Source organism: Anarrhichthys ocellatus, unplaced genomic scaffold (genome assembly GCF_004355925.1).
Source record: "Anarrhichthys ocellatus isolate YVR2014 unplaced genomic scaffold, GSC_Weel_1.0 scaffold5, whole genome shotgun sequence".
In the NCBI taxonomy this organism is placed as follows: domain Eukaryota; kingdom Metazoa; phylum Chordata; class Actinopteri; order Perciformes; family Anarhichadidae; genus Anarrhichthys; species Anarrhichthys ocellatus.
The window spans coordinates 15,047,105-15,064,510 of NW_022280035.1; the positions used below are offsets into that span (position 1 = coordinate 15,047,105).

Sequence of the window (17,406 nt, forward strand, 5' to 3'; positions counted from 1 at the left end):
ATAATTTCCGGTTTAGGTTAGAGGTTGTATTAACAACAGAGAGCACCCAACTCACCAGCAGTGACTAATAGCAATGAGATCATAGTTTTTAGGGGAGTTGCATTTAATAGGGTAACCAATACAGCTTGAAAACCAACAACTGAAATGATAGAGCGTCCTTCTCTTTCACTCTAAATGAAGCTGAACAACTTTATAAAAGAAGAATATTAGGGGAGTTGAAGGCATGCTGTCTCTTGGCATGGAAGAAGATGTGCTAAAAGAAGAATGGGAGTAATTTAGTATAAAGTGTCTCTTCATTCTATTAAATCGGTATCAATACTATTTTCTTCTCCGTCCACCAGGTGGAGCCATGGGCAGAGTAGGGCAGCATGTTTCTATCTCTTTTTCTAAAACTTCATCAATGACATTCAAACAATCCTGAAATGATTCCCTTGGACAAACTTCTTTCTACAAGTTTATTGAACTTTTTACTACAACACAATGGTTCACATACAATACAGCATAGTGATGGGCCTATATATACAGAACTGTGATTCTTCACATAATCATGTTGACGCTACAGTATAGGCATACGGAAATAAATCAAACAAACATTTCTCTGAACAAAGTTAGCGTGTACCTTTCTTCTGCATTTTACCATGTCATGGCACGCTATTTTACTTACAAGATTAACAATATATAGCACATGTATTTTTAGATATGTTGAAATCAGACAGTGGAACAGAAGGTGACAATATATTACACAGTGCCCCCTCCTTTAGATTCATTTATTACATTTAAAACATGATGTCAAATAGAGGGTTTGCTTGGACACGTACAGTAGGGTCTGACCAGAGGGATTTTTTTTTTTGGGATGTCACATGCTGGAATGGAGATTTTATACACTATGTATAAAATGAAGTAAGATCTGTAGATCCCTTCCATCTGCTAAGCGCTATGAGGATGACAGTGGTGATGACCCATGGCGGCTGTGATTCTGAATGTGAAGCCCTGAGATGTTGTTAATGCCAAAGACCTGTCATGAATGAGGCTGCTAAGGATCAGACAACCTTCACTGAACATACTTGGGTCCTACTTGGGCTAAGTCCAGTCATGCAATGAAGTACACTGAACTTTATCATTTTTCAACATAGAAGATTTTTTTGCGACACACTTTTGGTCTAATCTGTCCTTCAATTCAGTGACTAAGCTTTGTCCAAACACATCCATATCTTCGTCACCCACCTGAGACTTGCTGGTTTCTTCTATCCTGATTGGCTGGTCAGGATTTGTGACAGAAGAAAAACAGCACGACTCGACAACAAGCTACAAACTTCAAGCTTCTGTCAGTCCATCCCAGACTGGTGGCTGCTCAGCTGGGGGACTGGTTTGCAGACACTCCCTAATCATCGGACTTCTGATGGTTCTGATTAAAAAGCACTTAATCACTGAATAAATTCCATGCAGACTAAAAGGTACTTCACTTCTGTTTTTAAATTTAGATCACACAGTATATTAATAATGTAACTTTAGATTCGTAGACAAAGGATCATCATCATTTCAGCCTTACTAGGTACCAAATAGGAAAATGCATCAAGCATCAGACATTTTTGGAAAATATTTGAATATCAACGTAGTATGACCTGTCCTGATGTGATAAACCCAAACTTTCTGGTCATCTGCTGCACTAGAGCATTTTGCAGGCACTTTTTCAGCCCATGTCCTGATCCTTTTACATGATGGAGGAGAACTCTGTGTCTGAATGAACTTCAGGAGAACATAACTACTGCTCTAATAACAGCTTTTTAAATCCACTTACAGCTATTGGTGTACTAAAGTTGCTGCTTTTTCTAGAAACTTTCAGATCCGTTCCTATTGAGCGTTTGAAAGGATGTTAGTATACTGTAATAAGCATATAATGAGTAGCTCTAGAGGTAGTAATTACAAATGTATGCACATGACAGCGTGTTAGTTTGATCATCATGAGAAGTCAGCTCTTATTAAGGCTCGGTATGAAGACTCACAAGGTGTCGGCGCAAAGCAGGGAGAAAGCCACAATAAATGGATGTGGGCAGCATTACCTGACTTGTACAATGGCATCACACAGCTGCAACATCACAGTATCAAAGCAATTAACAAAAGGTTTCCTTGACATAGACTGTTAAGTCTGGGCTGGGTTTCCCTGACACATGTTGCATCTTCTATTCAATTAAAACTAGACCCTGATGTGTCTTGTGTCGTTTCTTCCAGTATTTAAGACACACTAACACAACAGCCCAGTTCTACTTTCAAATAGAAAATCTAAAGCACGGCGACCATGATCAGGTTTAGGGAAAACCAGCTCTCTCTCTCTCTCTTTCTGTCTCTCTATGACATCTGTCGAAGTCGATCAGACTGTTCACTCGCAGCATACCAACTCCTGACTGGAATCAGGAAACATGCAAATATTTGAAAGCCAACCCGCTACACGACATGCATGCAGTGTGTGGATCTTCTGTTACAAGCTGGCGTTACACACATATGCTCTTATTTACGACAGAGAAAAAGGTCACGCCTGCCTACAGTATGTCATCCGCATGATGCCCTGAAGAAGATGTGTGCAGGGGACGGTGTGCATTCAAACAAACAGTTGCTGGTCAGAAACCCTCTACTGGAGTATACAGCACTATTATTTACAACATGTGTGTCCTAAGTCATCAGGGATGGAGTCAGCCCTGTTTCAGTTCAACCACATAAGCAGGTAATCAGCATCAGTGATATCTGGTGACAAATTGATTGATCGATGAGTTGGTTAAGAGGCATTTCTGTATTCAAAAAAGGAAAAACAAATTATGATTTAATTTACTTCCTGTACTGACTGAACTGGAAGGGACTGGACCTCAAACCGGAGGGTGGTCACCGTAGGAGGGGCTTCATTAAGTTTGATGACTATAGGGGCTACAGATCTTCATCATCATCTTCATCAGTGATGCAGTGGAGGGATGGGGAGACAGGTTGCATGCAGATGGGAGGGGAGGGTCCTTGGACGGGTACAGTGTTTGGTCATCTTCTGGAGAGAGACAATAAAAGCACGTCAGCGTTTGGAGGAATACAGAAATCTGTTAAAAGTTCTGTTGAATGATTATAAATTTATTTTCTAATGTTTTTTATTAAAGGACCTACGCAATGGTTTCCTTTGTTTTCACAACTTAAATCAAATATGCTTTGCATTTATTGCCACACATTTTCCAAAGTGTGAAATAACTTTGTCTAACTACCAAGCAGCCAGTGGTTTCTAGTTCATGGCAGTTTGTTAAGAAAGCAAATTTGCAGAGACTTTGTCTTCTCTTGCTTGACACAGGGAACCCCCATCAAGGCTTCTGTAAGCAACTGCATGGACAAAGAAGACATTAAAGTGTGCCTGTGTGTAACTCGGTGTACTCTGTTAATTACCATGGCATTAACTTGCAGCGGTCTCCTGCTGAATGACGTAATGCCTGTTTGAATCATCCACCTCGCTGCCACAGTGAACATCACTTCTGTTGATGCAGAAACACAACACTCATTAGCAAACAGATAACAACATGTAAGCTGATAACAACAAGACAAGAATTGATTTATTCCAATCTAGTCTGAAGTTAGTTAAAGTGACCAGAAACAATAAACAGCTAACTGACGTCCTCACCTGTTGTCATTGATGTCTCTCGTTTCACTGACGTTATTACCTGTTGGAAAGAAAACAATAGTTTGATTTCATTGATCAATAGTAAGTGATCATTAATTGATAAATTGATCCTATCAAATTAAAAAAGAGCATATAAAGGACACTGAGCTAAATACATCAAACATCCAGCATGCTTCACGATCAAGTATCTTGTGATAAAAACTGATTTGAAATCAGTGTACATGTGCTCTTGTGCTTACCGTTTTCAATGTTGAGTGGGAAGGACTCCAGTATGTCTCCAGTGTATCTGCCTGCTCTGTAGCCCAGCGCTGTGGACACTCTGTAAAACACCACAGAGGGAAAAAACAAAACAAAACACGGTCAAATATGAGCGCAGTTTGATGCATTACAAGTGAGGGAGACTTGTCTCCAGTAATTTGACAAATCACAAAAGAGTTAAAAGGAACACAATGTTAAAGCAATACTTAATATAAAAGGAAATAGCCTACCAGTTGTATGTTTTAATCAAATGACCATGTTTGGATGAATGACCTCTCAGTATGTCTGCAAACACCACAGGATGCTCTATTTTATGAAGACCGGTGCAGACTCTTCCTGACTGCCATCATCTGACACTTTAAGCCTGTAGCTTGAAAGCAGTGGAAGGATCTAAACTCACGTGTTGCTCTGGACAGAGTTGGGGTTGCTGTTGCCGCTGGCGGCGCTCGGCTGTGTCCCGTTGCTTTGAAAGAGGGCGTTGCTGTAGGTGTTGGCTTGTTCAGTGGCACGGATGTAAGTGTAGAACGGGTTGGTGGGAGAGCAGACGGGCAGCTGCTTCGGTCTCACTGGCTTGGCTGTCAGGATGATAAAGTAATGCAAGGTAAGGCACAACTACGAGGAAAATGAGTTACTGCAGACCAAAGAGGTTAAATAAAAGAAAGTCAGTTCAAATGTCATACATGTTAGACGTTTCACTTAAGAAAATTCCAATACTCAGACTATGTCCAAAAACAAAAGCATAAATCAAACGAGAAAGCTTGATTGCAGTACCGATCTGTGCTGCGTGGGGGCGCCTCAGGGCGCTCTTTGCCCTCATGGCATCCTTGATGCGGTCGACCTCCTGCTGGTAGCGACGGCGATCCAGCATTGCGCCCTCCTTGGCGTCCCTCAATGCATTCTCCAGGGCCTTAACTCTCTCAGCAGTAGACCGAAGTCGTTTCTCCAACTTTGGAAGCTCACAGCGCAGATCTGCATTGTCACGTACCAGCTGGAGGGGAGAGAGCGAGAGAGAGGGAGGGAGGGAGGGGTGAGAAATGACACAGGGTGGGAAAATTGGAATATTAATCAAAGATAATCAGAAGAAAAAAAGAGGCAAAGTAAGGAGTGAAAATATGTTGCCAAGTATGACTTACAGTTTAAGATGCTAATTGAAATTCCTGTTTAAAAATACTCAAGGAAGTATAAATACACAAAAATACATGCAATTACAGTAATATGATGCAATATAATTTAGTTTTTCAGCACAATTTGCTTACATCACAAACGACTAGTGGGTTTTGAACATACTAGTTTACTTTAATAGTGTTCAAAACAGCAATAAATTATCTTTCTGTCATGCACCCTCTAGCAGGCTCCTGTTGTGCACTTTATGCAACTAGCAGGCAAATTATCCCCCAAAATTGCTGTATCTCTAGCAGTGAAAATATCACAATTACACCATCTCCTGGTCTTATACAATCCAAACTGCAGACTGTGTTTACATCACTAAAGTTACAGTTCCTCTTATCCTTTCTGCATTTCTCTCACCTGTTTGTGAACCTTTGTAAGTTGGTCCAGGTTATTCTCAAGAAAGGAAATCTTCTGCTTCTGGGTGCAAGACCCCCCGCTATCATCAGGCTCCATTTCGGAACTCTGAAGAGAGGACGACAAAGCACAAAGATGAGAAAATAAAGACAAAGCAAGGTAGAGGAAGAGGTTTTATATTTTACTAAAGCAGAAGGTGATTGTAACACCAGATGAGGGCTGACAGAAGCTTTCATAAATACCAGTAACTCTCTAATTATCGTGAGAAGACATTTCAAAATTGCTTGAGAGTTGTGGTGGAACAAAACCTTCCACCTTATCAGATATTAAAATACACAGTAGCATGTGCTGAACAAGCCCCTTTTAGGCCAAAAATGAGACCAGTTCTTCATCCAGGATTTTACATGGTTACATAAGACCTTTAAATTGGATCTTTAATCCACTAGTCTTCACAAAAAGTGAATCTCTTTTGTTAAAAATCTAAAAGTCAAGGGGATTAGAGGAATGTTGCTACACATAGTGAAGTTTTTTTCATCAGTGGGTATTCAGGTCACACAGTTTCCTTAACATGATTTAAAAGCTGCCTTCTCTCATCATCTTAGAGCTGCTTACTTTTTTAACTCGCGACGTGAGGTCTTGAACGAACAGCTTGCGCAGGTTGTGGAGGGTCTGGAGCTCGCGGGCCTGGAGGACAGACAGAGAGGAGAGGAGGTTAGGAAGACAACTGGATGTAAGACAATGGTTATACAAGAGAAAGAAGAGCAGACTGAGGTAATACAAGAGAGAGACAGAGACACAGCAGGGGACAACGTTTCAGAAGAGGCAGAGGTGTATATTTTACTTACGACGGTCTCCTCCAAACCCCTCAAGTCCTGTTTAGTCTGCTCATGGCGCTCATGCAGGAATCTGACGGAAACAGCAAAACCATCATTACACATAAGACAATATTTCTGTGTACTGCAATATCTGTGTGTTGTTTTGAGTGCCCTCTGCTGGAATTGAATTGAAGGGAGAGCGGACTGTATCAATTCTATACTTGAATGTTTTCATAATCTCTATTGAAATAATTTCCCATCAAGTACTCTCTACTCAGACCTTTGTTTCAACCAGACTGAGTAGTCAAGTGTGAGAAAGTGGACCTCCACAACACTTACGAGAGCTCCTCCAGGCGCTCACTCTTGGTGGTGTCCTCGCTCTTCAGGCGCTCAAAGTCAGCACGAACCTGAGCGAGCTCAATCTCCAGCTTGGAGTTACGGCTGGAGATGTAGAGCAAAAGCACACGTGTTCGTTAGGAAAAAGAGAAAGAATTGGCAAGAGTTGAATGTACAGCAAACCTGATTATTCGACAAACTTTTTGTGCAAGCAAAGAATAATGTATGAAAAGATGTGTGCAATACTGTCAATAATAAGAACCTTTTATAATAAGCGATTATCACATCAACAGTAACTTAATAATGAATTATTTATAAATAGAAAGGACTAATTCAATTATCACGTACTCAGTGAGCTCGTCAATGATCCTCTGCTTCTCATTGATCTCATCCCGCAGGCGGGCCAGCTGCTGGTGATGGAGGCCACGGTGGGACTCCCCCTGCTGACGAGGAACCTGCTGGAAATGAAAAGAGATGTGGGCTTCAGCAGGAGAAACTAGAAAATGAATATAAAATGCCATATAATCTGTTCTTTGGAGCAAGAGAGTTTGAGGAGCCGTCTGTGCAACAAAGGCAACATATAGAGTCAGTTCCTCATGTAGCACCAAGAAATGGAACAAAGGAGTCAGATCTGAAAATAAGTACTTTGCTTGTATTCTATTCTGGGGTGGCAGTACGCCCATATCAGAACTTTAATCTATATACTCAGGTTTCACACGAACGCTTCTTACCTTCACATTTCCATCCTCAATCTCACCCTTCTCTCCATCCTTCTCCTCAAGCAGGGAGTTATCTGGTACAAGACAAAGAGAAAGAAAGCATTCAGCACAGAGCAACAGCCTCATAACATCTTCAGGCAATTCCCTGAGAAATTTTAAAAAGAGGATGGCTAAACTATTCCACATTTCCTTTAGCGTGCATGTTAATCTTGCAGCTGTGTTATGTCAACAGTATATTTTGTGTATGTGTACACGTGTGGTGGGCATGTTACCCTGGTCTTGCAGCTTGGCCAGCTCCTCGCTCAGGGAGTCGTGGCTCTCCTCCAGCAGCCTCTTCTTCTGCTCCACGCTCTGCATGTACTCCGTGAGAGAGCGGATCTTAGCTTCATGCTGTGCGAAACACAAACGTACGGACAGCAAAAACAAGTCGTTAAACAAACAGCTGAAACAAACTACAAGGAATGATTCATTCACGCATAGCCTGTCATCAATTCCACGTCTTCCATCCCTCACCTGAGAGATGAGGAGCTGGCAGGAGGAGAGCTCCCTCCCGGTCTCCTCCATCTTGCGGTGGCACTCCAGCTGCATGTTCTCCAGCTGGCGGCAGCGCTTCACCATGCTCTTCACCTCCGACTTGATCTTGCTGATGTAGAGGCGAGCCACTGTGAACTCCTCCTCGATCGCACCGCTGATCTCCACCGGCTGACGATTGGAGAAAAAAAATATGATTATTTTCTCTTCCAGTCAAGACAAACAGGAAACTCAATAAAAACACTATTACGTGTTGTGTAGTGTACCTACACTTTATGTACATTTTGACCTTTAATTTAAACATCTTTTTACTCTTGGATCCAACTCACCAGCTTGATCTCCCCATTGCCCACAATGGTGCTGAACTCGCTGAGGTCCCTCATCAGACCATTGAGGACGTCAGCGATGCGTTTCCTCTGCTGCCCGCTCACTTCCTGCATACGAGACAGCTCTGCCTCCAGCTCCATCAGACTGGCCTGGAGAGAAAAAGAGAGGAAGCAGTAAGGATCAGTGAAGCACTGCCCTTTTCCAACAGCAAGGAAGGAAGCGAGTGTCCTTCTGTTCCACCTCCTGTCTCTGATTTTAGCTTTCTTTCTGTAAATCTCACATTCACACCATTTGTCTTAAAACCTACCATTTTCTGGGACAGTTGGTCGGCCAGCAGTTGGTTCTGGAGGCCTTTCTCCTCCACCTCCTGGCTCTTCTGGTCGTAGTTGATGGCCAGCTCCTCCAGAGCTTGCAGCACCTCCTTCACCTCAGCCTTGGCGCAGTCGCTCTCCACCTGTAGCCGGCCAAGTTCAGCCTGGACCTTGTCCCCATCGCCCTTGGATGAGGCCAGGAGCTGGAGGGAGGGAATGAAAAGAGAGGGAGACAGATAAAGACCTTCAGTTAAGACATTTAATTATCAACATTTTGACCAGTCCTCAGTTATGCAGTTTGAAAGCTGGAGCTTGGTATTAAGTTTACGTTTAGAATAGCTCAGTATCCTCTCAAACATAGTCTGTGTGCGCATACAGTATGTGTTTATTTGTGTGAGTTTGTGATGACCGACCTCATCCTGGTCCATCATCTGCTGCTTCAGTTTCTCCACCAACTGGCACTGCAGGTTGATCTCATCATCCTGTGTAGACATTATATTATCATTAATACCAACCTCACTACCATCCAGACTCCACCCCCTGCACGTGTGTATAAATACATGTGACACCGAAAAGTGTATCGGCTTTCATCCACCTTATCATGATTGTTTTACATTTATAAATCCAGAATTACATGAGAAAGACACTAAATGTTCCTGTCCATCTTTCATTATACAAAATAACATCTGCATTTGCAAAGAGCTATAGAGGTAGAATTACTTAATGTACAGGCAAAAAAGTGTCTGTTGTAATTAGTATGTTCATGTTTTTGTGTTTGGACCTTGTCATCCAGCTGCTTGTACAGCTTGCGGATCTCCTCCTCATACTTCTGCCGCTCCTCCTCGGAAATGCGGACAACAATGGAGGAGGTGTCGTTGTCCAAAACGGGACGCTCCTCCACTGTCTCGAAACGGGTCACCACTTCTTGCGTGGTCTGCTCCGTCTCAGGTACGTCCTCTCCTGAGGGTAGGGATCAAGTGACAAAGAGGACAGAGGAAAGAAACACATCAGAATGAGGCCGTTTTGTTTATGATTTAAGCACAGAAGAGCTGAAGTTACTCAGCTGAATCGAGGCTTCTGCTGGAATTCAGTTAGTCAGAAAACACTTGATGTGTCTCACCGTTTCTCCAGCGGTTGAGCTCAATCTCCAGCTTCTGGATGCTATCCTTCAGAGTTTTGTTCTTCTCCTTCTCCTTCTCGAACTTCTTCTTCCACTGCTCCGCCGTCAGCTCCAGGTTGATGGAGGCGGTGTTCCTGATGGTCTTGGCACTGTGACAGAGGAAGACAAAGACACGGGGAGGAAAAAACGTGAATCAGTTCATTAGGAAAGGGCTGATGATCAGTGTTTGTGTTTGATTAACAGTTCTACTGGATGATGCAGCCAAAACTCAACTTTATGTTGGTCAAATAGTGTAAAGGTCATCTGACTAGTATGAGAGGAAAATACTAAATAAATGACAGTTATAATGTCATTTAATGTGAATTTCTATTTTTTTAGACCTTTCTTGAGCCTTTTGACTCAAAAAGAAATTCATACCTCCCCGTTGAAAGATATAGTCAAGTAGGCAGTGTCAGTTAGTGATTGTATCTGCCTTGTATGGATTTTAGGTTATGCCCAAAACAGTTCATTGCCTTCCTTTTGAGGGGTAAATATAATCAGCTTGTGTTCTTGCTGAAACATAGCAGCATGTAAAAAGACTGATTGATTCTCATGCTCCTGCTGTTTACTGCAATTTCTTTCCAAAGCTGCACTGGCTGTTTCCACAAATGTACATACCGTTGTCCAAACATCAGAGTCGACTTGGTCTCCGCGTCGTTGTAGCTGGAGGGAGAGCAGCAGATGAACATGGTGGTGCGACAGTTCCCTCCGAGGGAGTCCTGCAGGATGCGGGTCATTTTGCTGTCACGGTACGGCACGTGAGATTTCTGGAGGAGATAGAAGGAGAGAGGGAGGGGGAGGGGAAAAAGCAGAGAGAAAGAAGGGAGAAGTAAATAAATGAGGAAAAAAGATCAACATCAGGAGACTATTTGGAACCAAAAGAACGAAAGCAATGCCGGAGGTATGTTTCATTTGCTTCCTGATTTTGCACTTCTGCAGTGATTCATCAGCTTATATTTTCAGCAAAAATGCGAACTTTCCCATTTGGGATTCAAACAAACTCCAAAAACTGCTGTCAAAATTGTCCGATTTATTGTTCAGCATCTAACTAATCTATTAATTGGCAGGGATAGTGTTGGCGTTTGCCAGCCAAATCATATGAGCTGGCAGAATGGAAATAACAGTGCGGATCCTGGAAGTCGACATGAGGGACAGTAACTGTACATTAGCTTGGATGGAATTTAAGATTTAAGTTTAATCACAAAATTCAACAATGGAAAGGGTACATATGTTTCACTACACCTAAACGTGGAGAAACTACTTCACGGCAGCTCCTTAAATATCTCACATATTGGCTCAATACGGACATACAGTATTCTCCACAACCAAACCAAGACGAAAACATACAGTAGGTACTACCACTTTTTGCCACTTTAGCACTATTTAGTTGATCTATTTTACTTTAATCCAGGTCTGCATTTCTGCTGATGTATTTACTGTTCGTCCACTGAGTATCCAAATACATGTAAGTGGGGTTAAAATAGCTCACCGTGCCCTCAGCCAACGCAGAGATGACATTTCCCAGAGCAGAAAGAGACTTGTTGATGTTTTTAGCCTCATCCAGGACGGATCCTGCAGCTCCAGTCTTACTGACCTGGAATAAAGAAAGAGAGCCAGCAGGTCAAACATGAGCGATGAACAGCTGAAGAAAACACACACAGGAGACATGAATTTGAAGCAGCTGAATTGCAGGTTGGGAGTTGTTTATTTACAATCAGTCTTTCCCTCAGAGTGTCTCGTATACCTTCTCACTGCCAGCCAGATCCACCAGGTACAGTTTTCCACACAGTTTCTGCTCAGTCTCCACGTGCTCCTGCTTGATGTTGATCAGGAAGATGCTGTGGCTGCGAGAACTGTGCTCGTTCATGTCTGCACAAAGACAGAAGACACACAACCGTTGGTTGGAACAAAGGGCAAGAAGAGGCTTCATACAATCTGTTATTTACCTTCCTCTCTCTAACCTAGAGAAATCTAATCTAATCTAATCTAGCCAGCAGTTCTTAGGATCACGGCAGTGAAAGTAATACCAGATTAATTTGTAGTAATTTATCTGTTCATTTTAAGTCTTCCGTGTCTTTTTTGTCAACCAGGACAGGACATTACTGCAGCAGAATGGTATTGTCATTTCACAGAGTGCAGATGACAGGCCGCCCTGATCTAAAAGCCCCTCTTCATCAGACAGGTTTCTCTGCAGACAATATCTGCTATCAGCACAGCACTCTGCAGCACCGTGAGTCAGCAGGCATCCACCAGGAAACAGAGAAGACTGCGCTGCTTGGGATTGCAGCCTCAAGCAACTCGGAGCCACTGCTGCATACATTCAGCTGATTTTCAAAGCTAGATTGTTGTAGGATTTGATTGTTGTTACATTTTTAGCATTACAAAGTTTTGTATTAATTCTGCTCTACTGAGCAAACATTATTTTACTCTATGTAAACATTATATGAAAAAGTATATAAGTATAAGATCTATCTAATTTGTCACAATGAAGAGATTTGTCTTGCCCTCCGTACTGAAATCCATAGAATCCAAAGCCTATGCCTAAGCATGCCTGTTATACAACCCTATTACAATGATGCTGTTTATTTAAAGTCGTAACATACAGGCAGACATGAATATTTATAGCAATTTCTCATGCACCGAGGCACTTAGCTGCAGCTCAGTGTTAAAAGTCTGAGTTGGGTCAGACACTATTTTATTGGTCTGTCTGGTAGATCTGCTCAACGGATAGATGATTCATAACACATACACGAGCAATCTGAGCTTTTCATCTTTAAACTGCAACACGATTCAGAATTCTCAGAGCCAGTAATAGATAACTGTTGCTGAGTAAGTGCCTTTATCTGTATAGAAAATGTTTTTTTCAAACTCGGCTGAACACAAATATCTGTTATTATAAACATTTCCGGGTTTTTTCATCTTACATAAGACACAAAAAGCTCTGGAGATGACTTCACCTTCTCTAATTAAGTCTTTACCTGGAAACAGACAGCCCCAAAGTGCATGCTTTCTTTTTAACAGATCTATTATAATGAATAATGTGATTTCTAAATAAATAATAAGCATATCTGTGCTTCTCAACTCATGGTGATTGCATACATGGGGCTATTATACTGGAAGTGATGAGGTATTACTGTAAACACGTTTTGAACAGCATAGGAAAACAATAATAACAGATTAAGCTGTTGACTGTTATGAATCTTTAAACTTATTTCTAGTGCAGCATTCTCTACCATGATAACACTAACAAAAAATATATAAAAAAATATAAATAAAATGACATTTCAACCCTTGGTTGTAAATGTGGCCTTCTGTTCTGCTGAGCAAATGGTCTGAAATTAACTTTGATGTAACTGTAGTCCAAATAATTTGGTTGCATATCAATTGATGTGTGACGTAACTATGAATTAGCATTCATTAATTGATCTGAACTTTAGGTATGAACTAATCACATAAAGTCAAAGTGACTTGATCATATATTAATGGTGAGCAACGTGAATTTATGATAAGACCTGCATTAATTAATGCATTAAATCATTATGAGTCATGCACTAGTTAATTATTTATGATTTGTACCCTTTTTATAAAGTGTTGCCCACTTTACTTTATTTTGAATGTGCGTTCACTCTGACCTGTGATTCATCTCATATTACCCGCATGCAAAGACTGTCGGGTCATCATTGTCAGGAAGCCGGAGTGCAGTGATTCAGTTTAAAGTGATTAAGGACTCGCCCTGAGAAGCAGGAATGCTAATGCACAAAAGTTCCTACTGACGTGACACAATGACTGAAATGTACCAGATAAATAGTATTTGATTACTCTACATTTAAATTAGCTCCACAATATACTGTGTTGATTTATGTGGTGTTTGTAGTTAACAAGAATAAGAAGTTTTATAGGGGGACATTTACTTGGTTAACCCATTTTTTGTTCAACCACCAATAATTGATAAAGGTTTGTTGCTTGGATAGTATTCCAAAGAGTTGCTTTATTGTATTTTTACCTTTTGCAATACCTCCACTGCAATACAAAATCTGCCTCAACAGTAGTGATTTAAACTTATTCTTGCTTAAACAAATGTGAAAGAAATTTGTGAGCGGGATATTGTTTTGTTTTTGTTTTTTTCAGTATAACTGGCACAACATTTTGGCAGCAAACCAAATTAGATGAATCTTCGTAATACAGACATTGTAAGACAACTTCTTCACTACCGAAGCATGTTTATAGATTTGATGGAGTATCATTACTGGGTTTACTGGTAATTAGGTCACATGTTATTTTTAGCTTTTGTTTTTACACTGTAATGAAATATTGTACAATGCCGTATCAGAGCCATGAGTCAGATATTATTGCTGAGCCGCAGAGGAGTGAGTCAGTGCACGGAGGCCAAAACAAGGTGCAGGAATTACAGATGAGAGAGCTTTTACTAACATACATTAAAGATATAAACATAATGTTGCCAGATTACTGAACACAGCATTATCAGAAACCAGTTTATTAGACGAGCTGATTCTGTTTGTTAGGAATGATTTTATTATATTTATAATAGCTCCAGGCAGAGTTTTTGTACTGCTTTGTTACTCTCTCCAAACCCAAAATAACTGCCCAATGCTGCCCATGTCATTACAGCGAATGCCATCTGACAGGATGAATGAAGAAAATTATAGCCGGCTGTAACACGAAGATTACATAACAAGACACAATAACAGGCTACATGAGCTGAGCTGTCCCTTCACGCATCAGTAACGGGTTGTGAGTGCTACTGCTGGCCCTGAAGCGGAGCTAGATCTCGCGCTCTGATATGGACGTGGAGGAACAAGACAACCTGTTTTATTCTGGACATCTAAAAATGTTTCACTGTAAGCATTTGTCTTTTGGGATGTTTTTTTCATGTTTACATCCTATGTTGCAACAACAATATTCTTAGATAAAGACTCACTGGTCACAGCAACGTGGCGAGCAGCTTTGCCCTCGTCGATCACATCCATCACCTCATCAGGGCTGGAGACAAAACGCTCAGTGCATCCCTGAGGAGAGGAGAGGAGAGGAGAGGAGAGGCGAGGAAACGAGAGGAGAGGAAACAAGAGGAGAGGAGAGGAGACGAGAGGAGAGGAGAGGCGAGGAAACGAGAGGAGAGGAAACGAGAGGAGAGGAGAGGAGAGGAGAGGAGAGGAGAGGCGAGGAAACGAGAGGAGAGGAAACGAGAGGAGAGGAGAGGAGAGGAGAGGAAACGAGAGGAGAGGAAACGAGAGGAGAGGAGAGGAGAGGAAACGATAAGAGAGACAGAATATGAGTCAGATTCAACATCATGGATGTGATGAAGCCCACAGGCAGATTATCACTCACAAATACAAAGCACTTTCACAAACCTTGACATATGGCACCCTGTTCTTATCCTCATGGACAGACAGGTTGGTCTTTGTCACTAAAAAAAGAATAAAGAGAGAAAATATAAAATGAGTGTTTTAAAGTATTTTAGAGGTATGACAAAGCCTACTTTATGTTAAGGAAAAGACTAAATCAGGCCCCAGCTGACAATTCAAAATATGAACATATAATTGAATATAATGCAGTAAGGCTCTCTGTATTGCTCTCAAATATTTATTCACTTGTAGATCAACTTTTCTAATTTATTATTATCTCTGCTGAGTCAGCACATGTGTCAGCATTATTTACTCTTCTCTCGTCTTTTGTATCTTTTGTTTGGGAAGTAAACTCTTTAAATGTGCATTTGGCACCAATTCACCTTAATTGATTTCAATTAATTTATAAACCCCTGGACTTTAATGGCTCATATGTATTTCAACAAGACTTCTGATCATGTTAAAAATGTTCGCCATATTGAAAACACATTTGACAAAAAGCTTTTTTGATGAAAATGATTGCTCAGTGCAATTCAGTAGTCGCTGGAAGACGGGACATTCTACACTCTCGCTGTTGCAGGTGATCCATAAAGAGCTCATTAGCACTAACCATCCAGAAGGTCACGGATTTTGTCCATATAGATCTCAAAGTATGAAACCTGTTGGAGAAGAAAGAAAAATAGGAAACCAAATTTAACTCGGGTTGAAATGTATCATCATGAAAGAATTATGTGTAAAAAGGTTTTTTATTGAACTGTTGAAAAATATAAAGATTACCTAAGAAAAGAAGGATTAAAACAAGAAGCATACCACAACACAAATACACTACCTTGATGTGGAATTCCAGGTTTTCATCCATGGCAAAGATGTGACTGAAAATGTCCTCAGCGATGCGAGGAATGATACCCATCTGGTGAGCGTCGTGCAGTTTGCCCTGAAACACAAAGTCACCAATAAAGGTGTGAGAGTGAGATAGCTATGCAGGGCCAAAGGAGAACAAGTGGAGACTCCATGCAATAATGCCTTTAAATTCTCAAAACAAAAACGGTTAAATCAAAGCTGACGACAGTAAAAGTCTGACTGGTTCTGTGAGACCTGCTACCAGTTTCTATCAAAATAGTCTTAATGTAAATTATGAAACAAATGTGCAATGTAAATAAATACAATTCTCACGAAGACCCAAAACTCCCCGAAATGTTTGATAAATGTTGAAAAAAACAACTTAAATCAACACAGACATTAACTTGCTTTGTTGCAATACTGAATACTGTACCTCCATGGTGTGAGTCTTCCCGGAGGCGGTTTGTCCATATGCGAAAATAGTGCCATTGTATCCACCCAGAACATCTATGAGAAAAAAAAGAACAGATGAGACCACAACACGTATATTTCAAATACCTGACATATCTTGACGTGGCTCATCATCCATACCTTTGACAATCTGCTTGGCGCAGGTGTTGTACACCTGCTCCTGGGTGGTGTTGGTGGGAAACACTCGATCGAACACGTAGGACCTCCCCTGTGAGGACCGTGAACAACAACAAACAATTAACAAAAAACATAAAAGATAAGGGGGTTCATATTCAAATTGAGATCAGATTTTTCAGTTTAATCTCAGGACATTCAAATAAATCAAAGGTGCAGTATTTAATCTTAGATGTCTTTTCTAGCAGCTAGTCATCAGTCTGAGGTTTGGGAAATGATGTCAGCTGTGTGAGGTGGCCAGTGACTGATGTATCATCTGTTTGCACTTGCCTGACCATAAAAAAAGAGATTGGGTGATGATTGGGTAAAATGGGTGAGAAGAAAAAACACACATTAACGTTACTGGCTAACACTATTTATAATGGTGTTGTCAGTTTTTAAGAAAAACTATAATTAAATAAAAGCACAAGGAGGAGTCAGGACTTAAGTTTCTTAGAAAGAGTATATTAAAACTACCACTTAGTACCACACTACCAGGAAGTAGGTCAACAAATACATAAAGATGAAGCTCCATACGCACTGTTTCCAGAATATTTAATTACTGCAAAGCTCAGTAGAAAAAGCAGTTTTACACTGATGTCCGCCCTCATTGTGTAAGAGCGTTGGAAGCTAAATCCACAGAAATGCATTGTCTTTATTCTAAAATTTGCCTGCCCCCCAAAATAAATCATCTCTGCCTAGAATACAAACAATCTTGGTTGAAAGACAGACGAGTGAGTCAGCCCTGACGAACCCCTGAATGTCACAGAAGGCCACAGTGCAACACAATAACATGTGCTGCCAGAACTTCTGCAGATCGCCTCCATGACAGAGTGATTTACCAGAGAGAGAATTTCAGTCCCAGGAAGAGGGGGGGGGGGGGGGGGGGGGGGGGGGATGGAAGGGAGAAAAAAAAAAAAAGGGGGAAGGTGGGAAAAGGGGAGGACGAGGGGGGG

At 41.2% G+C, this 17,406-nt stretch overlaps 1 protein-coding gene across 2 annotated transcripts in view; it reads right to left on the minus strand.

The window, feature by feature from the left end:
- Positions 1–441: 441 nt before the first annotated feature.
- The window catches only part of kif5aa (kinesin family member 5A, a), a 19,423-nt gene continuing 2,458 nt past the window's right edge, over positions 442–17,406 (minus strand). The window contains exons 2-29 of one of the 2 annotated variants that reach the window (XM_031844760.1): positions 16,418–16,505; positions 16,260–16,333; positions 15,816–15,920; positions 15,597–15,645; positions 14,993–15,048; positions 14,563–14,650; positions 11,368–11,492; positions 11,113–11,217; positions 10,242–10,390; positions 9,585–9,733; positions 9,246–9,424; positions 8,878–8,946; positions 8,461–8,667; positions 8,156–8,302; positions 7,809–7,997; positions 7,568–7,685; positions 7,308–7,369; positions 6,925–7,034; positions 6,580–6,681; positions 6,271–6,331; positions 6,038–6,109; positions 5,429–5,533; positions 4,673–4,889; positions 4,302–4,476; positions 3,883–3,962; positions 3,644–3,683; positions 3,412–3,497; positions 442–3,025 (exon numbers count right to left, since the gene is read on the minus strand). In XM_031844760.1, coding sequence (XP_031700620.1) covers positions 3,419–3,497; positions 3,644–3,683; positions 3,883–3,962; positions 4,302–4,476; positions 4,673–4,889; positions 5,429–5,533; positions 6,038–6,109; positions 6,271–6,331; positions 6,580–6,681; positions 6,925–7,034; positions 7,308–7,369; positions 7,568–7,685; positions 7,809–7,997; positions 8,156–8,302; positions 8,461–8,667; positions 8,878–8,946; positions 9,246–9,424; positions 9,585–9,733; positions 10,242–10,390; positions 11,113–11,217; positions 11,368–11,492; positions 14,563–14,650; positions 14,993–15,048; positions 15,597–15,645; positions 15,816–15,920; positions 16,260–16,333; positions 16,418–16,505 — 3,000 coding nt within the window. In that variant the 3' untranslated portion in view covers positions 442–3,025; positions 3,412–3,418. Of the gene's footprint in view, positions 3,029–3,411; positions 3,498–3,643; positions 3,684–3,882; positions 3,963–4,301; positions 4,477–4,672; positions 4,890–5,428; positions 5,534–6,037; positions 6,110–6,270; positions 6,332–6,579; positions 6,682–6,924; positions 7,035–7,307; positions 7,370–7,567; positions 7,686–7,808; positions 7,998–8,155; positions 8,303–8,460; positions 8,668–8,877; positions 8,947–9,245; positions 9,425–9,584; positions 9,734–10,241; positions 10,391–11,112; positions 11,218–11,367; positions 11,493–14,562; positions 14,651–14,992; positions 15,049–15,596; positions 15,646–15,815; positions 15,921–16,259; positions 16,334–16,417; positions 16,506–17,406 lie in introns of both variants that reach the window. The other variant, XM_031844759.1, reaches the window with a different exon arrangement.